A 22001-nucleotide genomic window follows, 5' to 3' on the forward strand; every position below is an offset into this window, starting at 1 on the left:
AGAACTTATCAACAAACTTAACTTTTTGGATGAAGCAGAAAAGGACTTGGCTACTGTGAATTCAAATCCATTTGATGAACCTGATTTAGCAGAATTAAATCCATTTGGAGATCCTGACTCAGAAGGTAGCAAGTTTCTCTATACATTTAAAGCATTTGTATAGTCAAGTTCTTGCCCTTAGAGTTAAATTGCTTTTAAAGAAAAAAGAAAGTCTTATATAGACACTTACCTGGGTCTTGTGCTTTTAGTTCTCCATTAGCTTGGTAAAACAGATAGTAAAGGTCTAGTGCTAGAAATGGTATGTTACCTAACTGACAAATAGTACAGTCTCATTTGATAGGCATACCAAGTGAGGTCAGGCTGTGGGACATAACAATATCGATGTACTAGTGGTAGCTTTCTCCATTTAGCTCTTCCAACTCTGACGTTCAGAGAATCTTCAGATGGCTCCATCAAACGTTCAGCTCACTCCATCTCCATGTCTATGGCTGAGAATCAGTTACCAATGAGAATAAGTTGTGTATGTGATAGCATGGAGCAGAAAGGTTTAAGAACCACTCCATCATATATATCATATATATGTGTATATATACGCATATATGATGTACAAGGACTAAAATTAAGAATTTTTTTCCCTGAGTCATTTTTCATATCCAAAGCTTGCATAAGGGCTATTGAAGAAGTGAGCCCTTTATAATTAAGCTCTTTGCTCAAAGTAATGTAAAAATGATTAAGCACTGTTTATATCTTTTTGACTGTTCTTATGAAATCTTCATGAGCTTTAAAGAACCTTGCTACTGCCTATCATGGTGAAAATGAAGTTGCAGCTTCAGGATTCACTCTGTTAGAGCAATATTATTTCATAATCATATTTCCTTCCCTTCCTTTGTTTTTTCCCTTCTTACCAGACTCCAAATTAATAAGTTTAAATTAATGAGATTTAATTTTGTTTTTGGACTATATATTGTGAACCATATTTTAAATCTTAATAAAGGCTACAATGAATCTTAGAGACAGTCTGTTTAACTACTTCTTTTCATAGATTAGAAAGCTAATTCCCCCAGGAGTTTAAATAGTTTGAATTTAAGGTAATTGGAGGTGAAGTTAGAGGTAAAATTTCCAAACAAATATCTTCTTTTAACCACACAGTTTCTCTTTGATTGTTTACTGCATGTATCTGAATATATGTTAAAAAGATACTACCAAAATACTTTCAGACATTAGTATTGGGGCTTTCCATTGCAAAATAAATATGTAACTTTTCTAAATTTAGGTGGTTTTGATTTCTGATCCATTTTGAGTGTTTCCCTGCTCTTGATTTTGTGAAAATCTGCTTCCCAAAAAGCAAATAATGAGAGATGGGAGTTTGGCTCAAGTGATAGTTCTAGCTTGTTTAACAAGTGCAAGGCCCTGAGTTCAATCCTCAGTACTGCCAGGGAGGGGAGGGGAGGGGAAAGGAAAATAGTGCCCCCCAAACAAGATAAACGTTAATGTGCTTAACTGAAGTGAAAAATTTAGATTTATTGAAAGGTGGCATGTTCTTTAGCAGAAGTTAGAGGGTGTTATGGGAAAAATGAATCAAGCATTTGCAGTACAGTGCTAAATTCTGTGTATCCTCAGCATTTGTGGGTTTTCCTCAATAGCCGTTTCCTTGGAAATACATACGCATGGGTTCCAAGGATCTACTGTATTAAAAGCTCCAAAGGCTGTGGTATCTAAAGAGACCATTTTTGAGAGTGCCATCCTAAAAAGTTAGATAGATATCTTAGATATTACATTTCTTGAACCTCAGGATTTCTTCACACCTCTAAAATGCATTATTATTTCATTATTGCTTTTGTACTCTTTTAACCCTATAGTTTATTAACTCAAAGCTGCAATTTTTGAAGACACTAGAAATTTAAGACAGTATCATATGCTATTAATTTAATTTAACTTGTTTTTTTGGTATTGTCTTATAGAACCAATCACTGAAACAGTGTCACCTAAAAAGCCAGAAGAATCTTTTTATAATAACAGCTATAATCCCTTTAAAGATACACATACTCCACAGTATTTGAACCCATTTGATGAGCTAGAAACCTTTGTGACTCTAAAGGATTCTTCTCCTCAGTCTATAAAAAGAAAAAATATAAGACCCGTGGACATGAGCAAGTACCTCTATGCTGATAGTTCTAAAACAGAAGAAGAGTTGGATGAGTAAGTACATTTCATTTTGCTGTCATCACAGACCTGTATATTAACTGAAGATATTCTTTTATAATATAACTTTAGATGGGTAAAAATGTTTATATGTACTTTTTGTGTTAGTATCCAACTCATTCCTGATCTGGATTTTTGTAGTCTTTAATCTTTATTCTCTGACCTGCTTCCATTTGATGTATGTTTACCCTAAACCAACAATGAGGCAGAAAGCAAGCCTCACCAAATACAAGAAAACAGAAATAATCCCATGTATTCTATGTGATCATAATGCATTAAAACTAGACCTCAACAACAAAAACAACAGTAAAAAACATGCAAACAACTGGAAGCTGAATAACACATTGCTCAATGATCAGTGGGTCATTGATGAAATAAAAGAGGAAATTAAAAGGTTCCTGGAAGTTAATGAATAAGAAAGCACAACGTACCAGAACCTATGGGACACAGCAAAGGCAGTCCTAAGAGGAAAGTTTACAGCCATGAGTGCATATATTAAAAAGTCAGAAAGATCTCAAATCAATGACCTAATGCTACATCTCAAACTCCTAGAAACAAGCAGAAGGAGCGAAATAGTAAAAATAAGGGCTCAAATCAATGAAATAGAAACAAACAAAGAAACAAAAAATGACACAAGGAATCAATGAAACAAAAAGCGGATTCTTTGAAAAAATAAATAAGATTGACAGACCCCTGGCAAACCTGACTAAAATGAGGAGAGAAAAAACCCAAATCAGTAAAATTGGAAGTGCAAGAGGGGAGATAACACCACGGAAATCCAGGAAATCATCAGAGACTACTTTGAGAACCTTTATTCTAATAAATTTGAAAATCTTGAAGAAATGGACAGATTTCTACATATTTACAACCATCCAAAACTGAACCAAGAAGATATTAATCACCCGAATAGATCTAAAACACAAAATGAAATTGAAGCAGCAATAAAAAGTCTCCCAAAAAAGAAAAGTCCAGGACCTGATGAATTCTCTGCTGAATTCTATCAGATGTTTAAAGAAGAACTAATACCAACCCTCCTTAAACTGTTCCATGAAATAGAAAGGGAAGGAACAATGCCTAACTTATTTTATGAAGCCAATATTACCCTCATCCGAAAACCAGAGAAGGACACCTCCAAAAAGGAGAACTTAATGAACATTGATGCAAAAATCCTCAATAAAATAATGGCAAACCAAATCCAATAACACATCAGAAAGATCATCCACCATGATCAAGTCAGCTTCATCCCGGGGATGCAGGACTGGTTCAACATATGCAAATCTATAAATGTAATATAGCATATTAATAGAAGCAAAGACAAAAACCACTTGATCATCAATAGCTGCAGAAAAAGCCTTCGACAAGATCCAACACCACTTCATGATAAAAGCTCTAAGAAAACTAGGATTGAAGTACCTCAACATTGTAAAGGCTATATATGACAAACCTGCAGCCAACATCATACTTAACGGTGAAAAACTGAAACCATTTCCACTAAAATCAGGAACGAGACAAGTGCCCACTAACCCCACTCCTATTCAACACAGTACTGGAATTCCTAGCCAGAGCAATTAGGCAAGAAGAAGAAATAAAAGGAATACAAATAGGTAAAGAAACTGTCAAAATATCCCTATTCGCAGACGATATGATCCTATACCTTGAAGACCCAAAAAACTCTACCCAAAAACTCCTAGGCACCAAAAACAGCTATAGCAAGGTGGCAGGATACAAAATCAACTTACAAAAGTCATTAGCTTTCTATACACCAACAATGAACAAACCTAGAAGGAATATACAGAAACAATTCCATTCACAATAGCCTCAAAAAAAAAAAAAATCAAATACCTAGAAGTAAACTTAACAAAGGCTGTGAATGACCTCTACAAGGAGAATTACAAACCCCTGAAGAAAGAAATTGAAGAAGACTACACAATATGGAAAGATCTCCCGTGCTCATGGACTGGTAGAATCAACATAGTAAAAAGGCTGTATTACCAAAAGCAATCTATGTGTTTAATGCAATTCCCATCAAAATCCCAATGACTTTCATCACAGAGATTGAAAATCCACCCTAAAGTTCATTTGGAAACACAAGAGACCGCGAATAGCCAAGGCAATACTCAGCAAAAAGAGCAATGCTGGAAGTATCACAACAAAGCAATAGCAGTAAAAACAGCATGGTACTGAAACAAAAACAGACATGAAGACCAGTGGAACAGAATAGAGGACCAGGATATGAATCCACACAACTATACCCACTTTATTTTTGACAAAGGTGCCAAAAATATACAATGGAGAAAAGACAGCCTCTTCAAGAAATGTTGCTGGGAAAAGTGGTTATCCATCTGCAAGAAAGTGAAACTAGATCCATGTTCATCACCCTGTACTAGTATCAACTCAAATGGATCAAGGACCTTAATATCAGACCTGAAACTCTGAAGTTAGTACAGGAAGGAGCAGGAAACACTCTGGGAGTGATAGGTATAGGCAAGGATTTCCTCAGTAGAACCCCAGCAGCTTAGCAACTAAGAGAAAGAATGGACAAATGGGACTTCATAAATTTAAAAAGGTTCTGCACAACAAAAGAAATTATCTCTAAACTGAAGAATCCACCCACAGAGTAGAAGAAAATATTTGCCAGCTATACATCAAACAAAAGACTGATAACCAGAATATACAGGAAACTTAAGAAACTAAACTCTCCCAAAATCAATGAACCAATAAAGAAATGGGCAACTGAACTCAACACAACTTTCTCAAAAGAAGAAATTCAAATGGCCAAAAAACACATGAAAAAATGCTCACCATTTCTGGCCATAAAGAAAATGCAAATCAAAACCACACTAAGGTTCCTCCTCACCCCTGTTAGAATAGCCATCATCAAAAACACCAACAACAACAGGTGTTTGCGAGGATGTGGGGAAAAAGGAATGCTCGTACACTGCTGGTGGGAATGCAAGCTAGTGCAACCACACTGGAAAAAAATTTGGAGGCTTCTTAAAAATCTAAACATAGATCTGCCACATGATCCAGCAATCCCACTCCTGGGGATATACCCAAAGGAATGTGACACAGGTTGCTCCAAAGGCACCTGCACACCCATGTTTACTGCAGCGCTATTCACAATAGCCAAGTTATGGAAACAACCAAGATGCCCCACTACTGACGAATGGATCAAGAAAATGTGGTATTTATACACAATGGAATTTTACTCAGCCATGAATAAGAATGAAATCTTATCATTCACAAATAAATGGATGGAACTGGAGAACATCATTCTGAGCGAGGTTATCCAGGCTCAGAAGACCAAAAATCATATGTTCTCCCTCATATGTGAATTTTAGACCTAGGGCAAATACAGCAATGTGATTGGATTTGGGTCACATGACAAGGGGAGAGCACATACAGGAGGTATGGGGATAGGTAAGAAACCCAAAACATGAAAGTGTTTGATGTCCCCACTCCAGAGGAACTGATACAGAGTTCAACACAAGAAGGGGATCAACAACCAGTGTAAAAAGATCAGTTAGAGATGAATCAACTTGGGTTGTAACATATTTGTACATGGAAACAATGCTAAGTATCTCTCTGTATAGCTATCCTTAACTCAACTAGCAAAAACACTTTGTCTTTCTTATTACGCTTATGTCTTCTCTTCAACAAAATTACAGAAAAGGGCAGAACAGCTTCTGCCTAGAAGTGAGGGCAGGGGTCGGGGGGAGAAATGACCCAAACAATGTATGCACATGTGAATAAATGAATAATAAAAAATTTATTATTGTAGTGTATTATTGCACTGTGGCATTTACAAAGGTTCTTATAAAATATTAAATATATCATACTTGAATTCACCCCCCTCCACCATTCTCCTTTATTCCTCCTCCCCTCATTTAAGAAATAGTTTCAACAGGTATCTTTTTTCTATTTACATTCATGTGTACACAGTATTTGCACCATATTCACCCTCTTACACCCTATCCCCCTGCTCCCAGGCAAGACCTGTTCCACCCTCCTGTTCTTTGATTTTGGGGAAAACAAAAAAAAGGGGAAAAGAAATGACAGTTTTGTGTTTAAGACAGCTTAAACTCCACAAGGAGTTTTCTGTGGCACTTCCATATATATATGTATTACAATCCAATTTAGTTCATTAGTTCATTTCCTCTATTTTTCTTCTTCCTAGTCCTTTTTTATGGTTGTTTCAACCAGTTTAAAAATTCCACATTAATTCTTCTAAAGAGAATACATCAACCGTGTTCACCTTCTTAACTTCCTTATCCCCGTCTCATGTGTGACCTCCCCTTAGTGTTTCCTGTTTTTCATAATATTACGACACTTTTATTATGTCTATATTCTACATATTAGAGAAAACATGCAGCTTTTGGCCTTCTAAACCAGGCTAACTTCACTTAAGATGATGTTCTTCAGTTCCATCTATTTACCTACAAACAACAAAATTTCATTCTTCTTTGTGGCTGAATAGAATTCCACTGTATATAAGTACCACATTTTCTTAATCCATTCGTCAGTAGTGGAGCATCTTGACTATTTCAATGGATTAGCTGTTGCGAATAATGCTGCAATAAACCTGCGTGTGCAGGTGCCTTTTTTGTAACCTGACTAACATTCCTTTGTGTATATATCCCCAACAGTGAAACTACTGGATTGTATGGCAGTTCTACCTTGAGTTTGTTGAGGAGCCTACATACTGTTTTCATAGTGGATGTACTCATTGATTACTTGCAGGATTTCTTCTTTCAAGATGTTCTTTGGGCTTCATTGGGTTCCTTGGTATAGTTTATCTTTGTTTTGTTGGAGTCTGGATCTGGATATCCGTTTTCTTCATTTCCCTCTGAATCCTGTACTAATTTATTTTTGGGAGGAGAATAGTTTCCATCCCTTTTTCATCTTCCCATCATTCCTCTTGGTACTGTTTTTGTCCCTGGTCTATGTGTAATTTAATATTAGCTACTTACAAAGGTAAAACTAACAAAATCAAGAAAGAAAGAGAAAAAAGAAAAAGAGAAAGAAAGAAAGAAAAAAAAAAAGGAGAACCAAAGAAATCAACAGGGCAGTGGGACAGCAGTCTGGTGGGCCTGTAGGATAGAGGCCTGGTGGTCTAGTGGCCTGATGGGCTGGCAGCGGCAGCATCGGAGTGATAGCCTGCCTGTTCTTTTAGTGTATCATGGTGTGGAGAAGCCTTCCACTCACTAGAGGTTCAAGTTGCTGAAGTTTCATCTCTCCCAGGTGCTTTACCTCAGCCAATTGTGTCTCCATCATCTCAGCAAGGTACCTGATTCCCAGAGCTCATGCAGTCTGCATCTGTGTCTCAGTCACCATTTTAGATCCTCATAAAAAATTTTAAATGCAGTTTAATCAGAAGATGTTTTAAAATATTGGATATGTGGATTGGAAGAAGATTAATAAAAAGACTCCTTTGATGCATGAAAGTTGGAAGTAATTGATTTATATAAAGTGAGAAATGTAATCTCTCTACTGTGGATAGCTCCCATTTTGAGAACTATTTTACTTCTTCTAGGTGCTGCACTTTATTGGGGTATTTGATGATTCAGAGGGTTAACAAGTAGAGCAACACAGCCGTTAAAGTGTCCAGAAACCACATCAAATGAGTAATAATTGAGAGCACAGAGACTATTTGACTTAGAATAAAGATGACTTAAGGGAACTGTAATGATCAATTTCAAATATTTTGAGATTTTTGTTTCAAATGTGAGGGGGTTAATTTGTTTTCTCTTGCTCTGGAACTGTCTTTCTAAACCTTTTCCCATTTTACAACCCAGGCATATATATAATAACTCTTATGTGTGCTGCATACATTTTTTTATTCATATGTACATACAATGTTTGGGTCATTTCTCCCCCCTTCACCCCACCCCCCCCTTAACCACCCCACCCCCTCCCTTTCCCCTCATCCCCTCGCTACCCGGCATTAGCCCTTATGTCTAATTTTGTTGAAGAGAGAGTATAAACAATAATAGGAAGGACCAAGAGTTTTTCCCAGTTGAGGTAAGGATAGCTATACAGGGAGTTGACTCCCATTGATTTCCTGTACATGTGTGTTACCTTCTAAATTAATTCTTCTCAAACTAACCTTTTCTCTAGTTCCTGGTCCCCTTCTCCTATTGGCCTCTGTCACTTTAAAGTATCTGCATTAGTTTCTCTGTGTTGAGGGCAACAAATGCTCTCTAGTTTTTTGGGTGTCTTACCTATCCTCATACCTCCCTTGTGTGCTCTCGCTTTATCATGTGATCAAAGTCCAATCCCCTTATGTTTGCCCTTGATCTAATGTGTGCATATGAGGGAGAACATACAATTATTGGTTTGGGGCCAGGCTAACCTCACTCAGAATAATGTTCTCCAGTGCCATCCATTTACCTGTGAATGATAACATTTCATTCTTCTTCATGGCTGCATAAAATTCCATTGTGTATAAATACCACATTTCTTAATCCATTCGTCAGTGGTGGGACATCTTGGCTGTTTCCATAATTGGCTATTATGAATAGTGCTGCAATAAACATGGGTGTGCAGGTGCGTCTGGAGTAACCTAAGTCTCATTCTTCTGGGTATATCCCCAAGAGTGGTATTGCTGGATCATATGGTAGATCTATGTTTAGATTTTTAAGGAGCCTCCAAGTTTTTTTCCAGAGTGGTTGTACTAGTTTACATTCCCACCAACAGTGTAAGAGGGTTCCTTTTTCCCTGCATCCTCACCAACACCTGTTGTTAGTGGCATTGCTAATGATGGCTATTCTAACAGGGGTGAGGTGGAATCTTAGTGTGGTTTTAATTTGCATTTTCTTTATTGCTAGGGATGGTGAGCATTTTTTCATGTATTTTTTGGCCATTTGAATTTCTTCTTTTGAGAAAGTTCTGTTTAGTTCACTTGCCCATTTTTTTATTGGTTCATTAGTTTTGGGAGAATTTAGTTTTTTGAGTTCCCTGTATATTCTGGTTATCAGTCCTTTGTCTGATGTGTAGCTGGCAAATATTTTCTCCCACTCTGTGGGTGTTCTCTTCAGTTTAGAGACCATTTCTTTTGTTGAGCAGAAGCTTTTTAGTTTTATGAAGTCCCATTTATCTGTGCTATCTCTTAGTTGCTGTGCTGCTGGGGTTCCATTGAGAAAGTTCTTGCCTATACCTATTAGTTCCAAAATATTTCCTACTCTTTCCTGTACCAACTTTAGAGTTTGTGGTCTGATATTAAGATCCTTGATCCATTTTGAGTTAATATTGATATAGATAGAGTGATAAACATGGATCTAGTTTCAGTTTTTTGCAGACTGCTAACCAGTTTTCCCAGCAGTTTTTGTTGAAGAGGCTGTCTTTTCTCCATCGTATATTTTTGGCACCTTTGTCAAAGACAAGTTGGATATAGTTGTGTGGCTTCATATCTGGGTCCTCTATTCTGTTCCACTGGTCTTCATGTCTGTTTTTGTGCCAGTACCATGCTGTTTTCATTGCTATTGCTTTGTAATATAGTTTGAAGTTGGGTATTGTGATACCCCCAGTGTTGTTCTTTTTACTGAGTATTGCCTTGGCTATTTGTGGCCTCTTGTGTTTCCATATAAATTTAGCGGTAGATTTTTCAATCTCTTTAATGGATGTCTTTGGGATTTTGATGGGAATTGCATTAAACATGTAGATTACTTTTGGGAGTATAGACATTTTTACTATGTTGATTCTACCAATCCATGAGCATGGGAGATCTCTCCACTTTCTATAGTCTTCCTCAATCTCTTTCTTCAGAAGTGTATAGTTTTCCTTGTAGAGGTCTTTCACATCCTTTGTTAGGTTTACACCTAGGTATTTGATTTTTTTGAGGCTATTGTAAATGGAATTGTTTTCATATATTCTTTCTGTTTGTTCATTGTTAGTGTATAGAAATGCTAATGATTTTTCTATGTTGATTTTATTGATTTATTTATTTTTATTCATATGTGCATACAACTCTTGGGTCATTTCTCCCCCTTGCTCCCACCCCCTCCTTTACCACCCATCCCGCCATCTCCCTCTCCCCGCCACCCCCTCGATACCCAGCAGAAACTATCTTGCCCTTATCTCTAATTTTGTTGAAGAGAGAGTATAAGCAATAATAGGGTTTTTGCTAGTTGAGATAAGGATAGCTATACAGGGAGTTGACTCACATTAATTTCCTGTGCTTGTGTGTTACCTTCTAGGTTAATTCTTCTTGATCTAACCTTTTCTGTAGTTCCTGGTCCCCTTCTCCTATTGGTCCTCCCTTGTGTGCTCTCGCTTTATCATGTGATCAAAGTCCAATCCCCTTATGTTTGCCCTTGATCTAATGTGTGCATATGAGGGAGAACATACAATTATTGGTTTGGGGCCAGGCTAACCTCACTCAGAATAATGTTCTCCAGTGCCATCCATTTACCTGTGAATGATAACATTTCATTCTTCTTCATGGCTGCATAAAATTCCATTGTGTATAAATACCACATTTCTTAATCCATTCGTCAGTGGTGGGACATCTTGGCTGTTTCCATAATTGGCTATTATGAATAGTGCTGTAATAAACATGGGTGTGCAGGTGCCTCTGGAGTACCCTGTGTCACAGTCTTTTGGGTATATCCTGCTACCTTGCTATAGCTGTTGATGGTGTCTAGGAGCTTTTGAGTAGAGTTTTTTGGGTCTTTAAAGTATAGGATCATGTCATCTACAAATAGGGATATTTTGGCAGTTTCTTTACCTATTTGTATTCCTTTTATTCCTTCTTCTTGCCTAATTGCTCTGGCTAGGAATTCCAGTACTGTGTTGAATAGGAGTTGAGATAGTGGGCATCCTTGTCTAGTTCCTGATTTTAGAGGGAATTTTTTCAGTTTTTCACCGTTAATTATAATGCTGGCTATAGGTTTGTCATATATAGCTTTTATAATGTTGTGGTACTTTCCTTCTATTCCTAGTTTTCTTAGAGCTTTTATCATGAAATGGTGTTGGATCTTATCAAAGGCTTTTTCTGCATCTGTTGAAATGATAAGTGGTTTTTGTCTTTGCTTCTGTTAATGTGGTTTATTACGTTTATTGATTTTTGTATGTGAACCACCCCTGCGTTCCTGGGTTGAAGCCTACTTGGTTGTGGTGAATGATCTTTTTGATGTGTTGTTGAATTTGGTTTGCCATTATTTTATTGAGGATTATTGCATCAATGTTCATGAAGGAGATTAGCCTATAGTTCTTCTTTTTGGAGGTGTCTTTGCCTGGTTTTGGGATAAGTGTAATATTGGCTTCATAAAATTGTTAGGCAGTTTTCCTTCCCTTTCTATTTCATGGAATAGTTTTTGGAGGGTTGGTATTAGTTGCTGCATACTTTGTTAAAAGCTACAAAAAAAAAAAAAGTTCTAACCTTAGAATTACATCATAATGACCATCTGATTCCAAACCGAGGTTGAGTTCTCAATACTAATTAATAGCTATATGGGGGTTGAAAAGTTGGCTCAATTCTTGCTAAAGTTACTATTGTTTGCTTTGAAATAGCTATGTGAGATCAAAATAAAATTTCTCATGGGTGGTGTAGGTGCTGAGTAATAGCCACACACCTAGAGATATTTGAGTGTAAATGCAAACTTTAAGTTCAAGTATTTAGTCATTCCAAGATGTATGCATATTACACAACACACCTACACACCCTGCTTTCTCATATTAAGAAATTGAAGAGATGGCTAATGTTTGCTTGCAATTTTTAAATGCATTAATAAAAACTAATATCAGAATCACTGGGTGTTTCCTTTTTCCCATTCTTTTTTCACATGAAAATCAGAGTCTTTACAAGTTTCCCATGAATAAAGAGCATTCTAAATTGCTCAGTTATATGGGGTTATCAGAAGGGGCCTGTAAACACTTCAGTCTTTTTTTGTAGAAATAAACATAAGATTTATTTGATTGCATATCAGTAACTCCAGGAAGAACTTGGTTTGTGTTAATTATTGATTTGGTATGTCTCAGTTTTGTCTCTCCCAAAGTTTGTAGGTACTCTGTCAGTGGCAGAAATTTTCCAATATTTATTCTTACTTTAATAATAAGGTTAGGACTTTTCACTAAGTGAAAAACTTCTGTGACTCATCTATTACCAAACTCTTCTTGTATCCTCCGACATAAAATTGTCACAAATAAATAGTACTGAATCCTTTCATGTGCAAAACAATCTTTAGCACCAGCATATGCATTTGCACCAAGAGAAAGTCTACATCTTCCCTGCTTTTTAAGGACATCTTTTACGCTTAGCAACTGCACTGGGTTTCTTGGTTTTCTTGGCAAATAGTTCATTATTCTAGTTTATGTGGCAAAGTGAAGACTGGTAAAGCAATAATACTACAACACTTATGAAGCAACTTTGAGAGCCCTTGTGCAATTATATCTGGTATTGCTGTGTGTCCATTTCTCAAGGAAGCCTCTAATCAAATTTTACTCAAAGAATCTGCATGTCCATTTTAATGAATTTGAATTGTTTTTCAAATGAAACAGATTTTCAAGGTGAAAGGAAAAGACTACAGATTTCATTATATACTTGCTTCACATTGCATTACGTTTTCAGTATGTTTTAATTAATTCTGCTTCCAACTAACCACCTTTGGTTTGTCTATAATTTGTTTTCCTAGATGAATTTCCAGATAATAAATAATGTCATTTAAAATTACGTGGTCCAATTTTCTACTTCCTTAATATAACTAATATAAATATACTGAGTTTTGAATTAGCAGTACGTTAATAATATAACTAATCTATTAGTCAAGTACATAATACAAAGATAAAAATAATTCTTGCTTATTCAGTAATGTGAAAAGTCCTGAAATAGATTATTCAAATCATAGGTGATCAACAGAAAAAAATGTGGAAATTGTGCTAATTCCTTACACAGTTTTTCCTTCCATGAAATACCATTTTAGATAGTAGTCATGTGTTGCTTAATTATGGAGGTATGGTCTAAGAAATGCTTTATTAGCCAGTTATGTTGAATGAATATCATAGAGTATATTTCACAAACCAAGATAGCTACAGCATCACTACATGATATAATCTTATGGGTCCACCACAGTATATGCAGTCACTTGTTGATTGCATGGATTTTAAATGTATTAACCATTAATTATATAATTCCTTTTCATTGTTTAGAAAAAGGGATAAATATTCACATAATACTGTCCAAATATTGGCATTATTCCTGTTCATGTTTTCTTAACAGCACTTTTAAAATTGAGATATACATACTTCATGTAACAAAGTTACACACTTATAAATGTATCTTTCAGTAATTCTTAGTGTGTTCATTATGTTGTATGACTATGTCTAATACTAGAACATTTTCACAACTACGAAAAGGAACCTCATACTGACTAATAGTCTCAATTCACCCACTTACTCTACTAGTTATCACTGTGGATTTAACTATTTTAGATAGTTCATGTAAATGGAAACATAGTTCATTTTTGAAGAATAGGGAATTCAGTTTTAGTTTGGGATCTTACATCGGGAGGGGGAAGGATCATTCAAAGCTCATAGAAATAGAGGTTTCTTGTCCTTATTCTGATTTAGTACCTGACCAGCACACTGCTGTTTCACAAATGCATTACAGTGTGTGGAGATACTGATTTTCTTTGTCTTTTGGTGTCCAGGCATGGTCAAGGGCAGCTGGAGTCTCTGATACCGCCAGTTTTTAGCAGCTTCCTTTGTTTACTCTAGCATGTCATACAAACTTCATTTTTCAATGCAGTAGTAGTATGAAAAAGATTGAGAAACACAATTCTAATTGGCTCAAGAAAATGTCTGTTTATGTTTCTAGTAATATGATTCTTAGGAACCAACTTTGAGAATCAATTAACCTGAATTTCTCTTATACTAGTGTTTACCTTCTGGATACAAAAAATACCATTATTCAAGTGGTTAAATGGAGACATAACTGGGTAGAAGCAGAAAAACAGACTCAAAGTAAAAAGACAATATTGAAATACCTTGCTATACATGCTAGATAAGTTTTACAAAAGTTTTTTTACAGTCAGAAGTGTACTGAAGAATTGCTTGTTTATAGGAATTCTGTTTTTTTTTCTGTTAAGCACATCTTTTTTGTTATATAAATCATCCACCCTGTAACAAAACTGGTTGATTTTATAACAGTCCATACCTACACAGAAAATTAACAGTGAAATGATTATTACAGAGCTACCATCTTACAAAATAATATGGAAATTTGTTAACCAAGAATAATTCTTTAAATGCCTCCCCCAATAATTTACATAACTGAATTAATTCAGTGTCTCAACTCTGAGACATTTAATATCAGTAGGCAAGTAAGTTTTGAAACATAAAAAGGTTTTTGCTCACGCCTATAATCCTAGCTACTCAGGAGGCAGAGATCAGGAGGATCATCGTTCAAAGCCAGACCGAGGAAATAGTTCACGAAACTCTTATCTTGAAAACACCCATCATAAAAAAGGCTGGCAGAGTGGCTCAAGGTGAAGACCCTAAGTTCAAACCCTAGTACCACAAAAAAAAATTTTTTTAAACCTCCCTTCTAACTACTTTTAGACTTTGAAAAGTAGCAAAGCAAAGTTCTTGATAAAATTTACAGGAAAACAAGATTATTGTAAGGAATGAATTGATTAATATACGTGAAGCACTTAAAACAGTGTCTAGCACAGTATAAACAATAAGTGTTAGTTAATATTATTGACAAGTTCTCCATTTGAGACTGAAAGTGATCACTTTTCTGCCTCTTTTTAGAGAGCATGTTTTAACTTTTTCTGAACAACTAGTTATTTTAACATTATTTTTCACTTTGGTTTCCCCAAGTTTTCCTACAGGTGGTAAACATGGAGTATAAATATATCTTCTGAATTATTAGACAAGAATATATTGGTCCAAAAGGCTGATTTTCAAATATATATTTCCTGTTCTTTTTTTCTTGAAGAGTCATCAGAAGATGAATACCAAATCAGTTTCCTTGTAGATGCCAATTCCACTTAGTTAAAAGCAATTATCCTGGGTACTGTGTTCAAAGAGATTCTATGGCTGCACCCCAGCTCAGCAGGAAGGAGTCACATGCATTTATATTGCCATGAGTACAAGAGTGCAAATTGCATAGCAACTGATATAGTCCCTTCTGTGGTCTAGATATATATACTTATTTAGTGCACAGAGCCTTGTACTTTGGTTGTCTATAAATCCTTAGGCATAGCTACAGATAATTAGTTATTAGTTGTAGCAAAGTCTGAGACTCTTGTAGTTCAAAGAACATGTACAGTTATAACAGAAGCCTTACATAACTATATAACATTCCCTTGGTATAATCAGTATGTTTGAGTGGTCTGGTCCTTAGCTATGTAGACTGAGAAATTCTGTTGTTATTAAGCACATGGGATATGGACTCCAAGGAACCTACTGGTTTGGGGAAGAAAATACTGCAACAAAGTAATAAATAACTATTGCTATGCAATATGCAGAATAATCATAGATATCAGATACTTAAGTGAATGGAAAAATAACTAGAAAAAAATTACCTACTAATATAGGAAGTTAATAAGGTCCAGGGCCTGGATTTTACTCTCGATAAAGGAGGAAATAAGCCTTTGAGAATTTTAAGGACAGGCCTTTACTCATGTGGATTTGACATGTCGGCAGTATTGTCTGGGAACCCCTAAGCCAAGAAGTGACTCCCAAAGTACTTTGCAAATGCAAATGTAAAATACTCTGTAAGGAGGCACTTCCATCTCCCACTACATAAGATCTCCTTAGGTTAGGCCCTGAACTCACAAACTAGAATTATAAAACACAAAAGAAAGCAGTTTACTAAGAGAAAGAATCAAGAAACAAAAGAAATAGCAGGACTACTATGCAAGAACTTTAACCAATGGATTAGTCATATGGAAACTATAAATATGTTTAATAATAACTTAAATCTTTGAGATATCATACACACAGACACATAATAGACTTATTAAAACTAAAAACTCGTGGATAATTGAACTTTAATTAGCCACAGATAAAACAGAGAAAACATAAGCTGGACCAGAGATGTGAGGGAATTATCTAGAATGAGGCACAGAAGAAATAAAGACTTGTAAAAATATGAAGAGATTAAGAAGACAAATGGGTTGTTCCATATATAATAAGATTTTTCTGAAGAAGAGAATATGGAAAATGGAGAAGAGACTATCAAAGAGATAATGGCTGGTAATTTTTCAGAACTGATAAAACATGTGACTCATCAGACTTAGGAAATACAAGGAGTATGAAAACAGGAGCAACATGAGGCTGATAGTGGGTTAATATTTTTTAATGCACTGAGATAGAACAACTGACAACTAGAATTCTCTGTCCAGCTAAAGGCTGAAATAAAGATAATTTCAAAGCCTGGGAGAATTTATTGTTTACAGAACTTTTCTGAATGAAGATGTTCCATAATGACAAGGAAATTTTACACAGAAGTAAGGATGAAATGCAAGAAGGAAAAAAAAAGGGGGGGGGAGGGAAGCATGAAAAAGGAAATAAGTCAACATTTTCTTATCTTATTTCCTTTCCCTGAGTGTGAAGAAAATAGATAGGGTTCCCTTACATTACATTTTCCTAAGGCTGTATTATTCTGTTCAAACTGAGCATGACCTTATGTTTCGGTAATTTTAAGTACTTTTTCAAAGGGGGAATTTTTATTTAAATCTGGATAGAAATAGGCCAAAAAATTAGAAGTCATTGATTCTGAATGGTAGGTTTCAATGGTTTGGATTTATTTGGGGAAAACATTATAGTTTTCAGTACATGTTTTATTATTATAATTAGAAAAAAACTATGTTTGAGAGGCAATAATAATTCTTCTTTCATTTAGATCAAATCCTTTTTATGAACCAAAACCAAGTTCTCCAAATAATTTGGTAAATATGGTTCAAGAAGTAGAAACTGAAAGAAGAGTGAAAAGAAAGGCCCCTGTTCCACCAATCCTTTCACCAAAGACAGGAGGAGTAAATGAGAACACAGCTGTTTCTGAAGGAAGAGATCTCTCTACTTCTCCTAAGGTAGGGTTTTATACTACACAAAACGTGTATCAATGATTACTCTTTTTCCTTCATGCAATTTAATACAAATTAATCAGTCATTGTTAGCTCTTTTGATATTTTAATGTTTTAAAAGTAAAATTCAAGTAAGTCTGTTTTAATACTGCAACCCAAAACATACGCTTATGATCCCATAAATTTATAGTATAGTATGATTGTATTGTTTAGATTCATTTATTTTTGCTTGCTTGATTGATTGTGGGAAGCCTGTGATTGAACTTAGTGCCTCATGCACTCTTCCCCCAGCTCTAAGATTTATTTCTAAAATACTTTTTTGAAATCAGAGGAAGAAAGAAAGAAAGACATTATAACTAGAGGATTGATGCTTTGAAGAAGGGATACTCTGAAGCATCTAGGTACATGGGACAGCTGATACTAATATAGAGTAATGAGTAGTAGTCATCCTTTGATGAATGTACTATACAGGTTAAGGTTCAATGTAAATTATTTTTTGAACAATTTCAACGTTGTCACTTGTTGACTTGCTAGAATTTTGCCTTTACTGTTATTCTTTGTAAGAAAATTTATTATGTAATAACTTCATGAAAGTATAAAACACTGATTGGAACAAGGTGTAAAACAGTTTGATTACTAATAATGTAGTATCTTCCATGTATAAATTAGAAATGTTGGTTTTGGCAAGTTTTTTCAGATAAATAACTTTGGGCCATGGGTGTATTGTTGCTGTTTCCATATTAGACAATTTAATTACTGTAAGTAGAATTAGTTATGGTTTAGGAAAAAAAAAGGATGGACTTAATCTCAGTAAGGACAGGATTGAAATTTGGTGTTTTCAGTAATTGTGTGATGTTGGGGCTAATATTCTACCTGAGGTACTGGTTTTTATCAATATTCAGGAGTTTCTCCTAGATTTAGTTTCTCTTAAATTTTCAGTTAATTCTTCCAGAGTTCTGAGCTAGTTAATTTTAATTTTCCTGTATTTTGCTACTTTAAAGGGAGAGTGGGTTCACTGAGGTCCTCATTTTATCGTCCCGGATGTCAATCTCTAGGTGTTTGGCATTTGCTTTGACATCAGAGTTTTGTTTTGTTGCTGTTGTTTTGTTTTTAAATCTTTGAGCAGAGTGGGAAGTGGACTGAATTCTTTTTTTTTTTTTCCAGGATGGCTAGAGAAAGAGTAGAGGGAAGGACTCTGAAAGGAACAAGTGTAGAAATACAACACAAAAGAGATGGCTAATTCCAGTTCCCATAAGTGCAAAATAAGGATGGTTAGATATTAGCTGGAATCAATAAGCTAGGTCCCTTGACTATTCTGACTATAAAGAATACCTGCATCATCCCTTTTCTCCCCAAATCTCTAGTCCTTCATTATCTATTCCTTATCCCATCCCTCCTCTCTAGCTCATTATGGGTTTCAGGCGGATCAAGAATTCCTCCTGTAGGGAAATGGAAAGGAACTTAACAGTATCTGCTAGTGCCTGATTACTACATTTGATCCATAGAGCAAACTGAGAAATGTTCAAAATTTTGCTTAATGACAGTGCCAGGAATAAAATTCAGCTCTTTTGCATATAAAATCCCTACTTTTCTCACCGTGCTGTACTACCTTTAGAAAGGTATTTCTGGTTCCAAGTTGGAATTCCAAATACATTTTTCCATAGAAACATTGTTTACATGGTGGCTAAGTTCTCTTCTAGTGATCAGTAGCTATGTGAATTGCTATTTTTGACATTATTTTGAGGGTAATGTTCTATTGGATATACTGTGAAATAAATGATGTTTATGGGAAGACTGACCATTTTACTACCATGTTTCCCATGGAAAATGCCTCATTATGCTGAGACACAGACACTAGAAACATAGTTGTATAGATTTTAACTTTTTGTGGACTTGAAGTTAGTTTGGATAACATAACAAGTTAAGCAAAACTAAAAATACAGTTTTAAAAAAGACTAACTGGGCATGCTGCCATGTACCTGCAGTCCTAGCTATGCGGAAGGCTGAGGTGGGAAGAGCACTTAAATCTAGGAGTTTAAGATGAACCTAGGCAACATAGTAAAAGCCCATCTCAGAAATAAGTGAATAAAATGAATGCCAACATATTATTAAATAAAAAAGAAAGAGTAAATAACAAATATAGAGTGACCTCTTATGTATATATAAAATCCTTTTAAAAAATCTTATTCACATGTATATGCATGTGCATGTAGACATACATGCTTATAAACACATTGAGAGGAATCACAAGTAATTTAACAGTGGTTACCTTTAAAAGCTAGGCACAGTGAATGTGCCTGTAATCCCAGCAACTCATGAGATGGAAATAGGGTTGGCCCTGGCAAAAGTTTGATATTGTGTCTGAAAAATAAACTAAAGCTAAAAGGGTTGTGGGCATAATTCAAACCTAGTATTGTAGAAAAAAAAGTGGTTACTTTTGAGAAAGTCTTGATAAGGTATACAGAACACTGATAACATTTCTTTTCACTTTAGTTTCTGTACATTGTTTGAATTTTCGAACCTTATGTGTATCGTACTTCTGGTTTTGTTTTACTAATAGGTGTGTAATGAGATCATATATCTATTCTTGTTGCCCTCTGTATATAATACATACAAGATGACATTTTTCAAAAATATTTTATCCCTCAGAATACAGGAAGTCACTCTTAGGCTAGATTAGTGACATTAAACTATAGCTGGTGGCCTAAGGTTCTGTCAGATAACTTAGTGTTTTACACTGCAGCTGGGAATAGAGGTTTGGCAGCAGAGCTCCAGACCCCTTGTTTCACTTTTATAGCACAAATCTACATTCATTCGTTTTACATATTTGAACATGTAAGATTTCATTTGGAAAAAAAGTGGAAGGAAGGAAGAAAAGGAGGAAGGGAGGGAGGGAGGATTGGAAATAACTAACTATACAATTATGTATGACACAAAGCAGTAGATTAGAATCAATGGCCTACTAACAATAATAAAAAAGTGGTATGAGACTCATCACATGAATAATGTATCTCAGTAGTTCCTGAAGACTTTGTAATATTAAAGCTTAGTAAAATAATTGAACATTTTAGCAATCTTGAGTCAATATGACAGAGTCTTATTATATTATTGTACAATACTTAGGAAAATGTATTTTACATCAAAATATTTTCATTAAAATTATTATTTTTTTTGTTTCTTGGTAGTACTGGTGTTTAAACTAAGCAAACTTGTTGGGCAAGCACTGTACCACTTGAGCCATGCCTCCAGCCTTTATTAAAGAATTTTGATATTTAAAAAGATAAGCTTATGGGCCTGTTGTTTCCCTTGTACAGATAAAGAAATAATTGAAAAGGAGACAATAATTTAAATGAAGCTTTTGAAAAAAATCAGGCCTAAATTTTGTTGAGTAATAAAAGGACATTACACCACAATTGTTTGTATAACAAAATGCCAGACTCTCGCTCAGAAGTAACTGACTGCAGGGGCTGAAGAATATTCAATGTCATAAAATAACAGATGCTTAGATGCTTAGCCAGATGATTAATTTCCTCACCTATCACCTGAAAATACTTATTTTTAAGGAAATACCTAAAAAAGAACTGAGACTAGAATTTAAACAAAAAGGTAAGCATAGTTTTATATTGTAAAATTAAATCAGAACTTCCCCTAAAGGCAGCTAAGAACACTTCAGTGTCATAAATCCTAAACTCCACACTTCATACAATTAACTTCTACATTTGTAAGGTGAGAAAACAACACTTTTTCAAACAACTTAGGAAAAAACTCCAATGTTCAGACAAATAAGCCGACATTAAATGCATAACCATCCAATAAAATATAATAAATTAGGTTCAAAGGTGATTTACCACCATCTACTGACTATAGGTATAAGTTAATAAATATATAACTTTGAATATGATGACTTCTAGATATAATTAGTGCAACCTAGTATAAAAGGCAATTCGAGTTACAAGAAAGAGCTTAGAAGTGTAAGTGAAATTGTTGCCAGATAAATCTGCCAAGAGTTAAGTGGTACATATCCACTTCCATAAAAATCACAATATAAACAACTGGCTGTCAATAGAGTAAAGAAGTCAAGTAAATTAAATTTATGTTTTTGTATTTATCCTGTGTATTCCATGAATTTGAAAGAAACAATTTTCTAATTGAGGACTGACTTACTATTTTTTCTTTTTGGACACAAAATGTCCTTGCATAGGAAAAGAACCTGAATAAGGTAAATTATTTGTGCACTTTAATGACAATGAGTGTTTCACAATTTGGTATATTGCTAAATGTCTTGTATAGACTAAGCAGTTAGCAAGAAATGCAAATGAAATGCTATTGCTGCAAATTGGCAGGAACATTTTAGGGTATAATACTGGCAATAAAGGTGAAAGAAGCTTACCCTTCACTTTATGAGGAAGCGGAATGTATCTGGATTATTGATTGTACTTTCACAAATTATGTTATAACCCTTCTAAACTCCCAGCACTAATAAACTTCAGCTTATAAGATTAAAAACAAAAAGACCCACAGCAAAATGCATACCAAATCCTAAAATGAGAGTGATACAAGAGAGGAACAAAGGTAATTTGTTGTTTTACAAATACAAATTAGCACAAGCACAAACCAAGAGTTAGTGTCTCCATAAATTTTTGCAATAGGTGCATCATTCTTAAAGAGATATTCATTCTTACTGTCTTATATAGACCTAAAAATGAGTGCTTATTTATATTTTGCACAATAGAAAAATGACTTGAGCTGTCACTCAAATATGTAAAAATT

At 35.0% G+C, this 22001-nt stretch overlaps 1 protein-coding gene across 10 annotated transcripts in view; it reads left to right on the forward strand.

Moving 5' to 3' along the window:
* The window catches only part of Ehbp1 (EH domain binding protein 1), a 331176-nt gene that overhangs the window by 154421 nt on the left and 154754 nt on the right, over nucleotides 1-22001 (forward strand). For all 10 annotated transcript variants that reach the window (XM_074049828.1, XM_074049829.1, XM_074049827.1 and 7 more), the window contains 3 exons: nucleotides 3-125; nucleotides 1962-2199; nucleotides 17051-17237. In XM_074049828.1, coding sequence (XP_073905929.1) covers nucleotides 3-125; nucleotides 1962-2199; nucleotides 17051-17237 — 548 coding nt within the window. The remainder of the gene's footprint in view (nucleotides 1-2; nucleotides 126-1961; nucleotides 2200-17050; nucleotides 17238-22001) is intronic.

Source organism: Castor canadensis, chromosome 12 (assembly GCF_047511655.1).
Source record: "Castor canadensis chromosome 12, mCasCan1.hap1v2, whole genome shotgun sequence".
Classification (NCBI taxonomy): domain Eukaryota; kingdom Metazoa; phylum Chordata; class Mammalia; order Rodentia; family Castoridae; genus Castor; species Castor canadensis.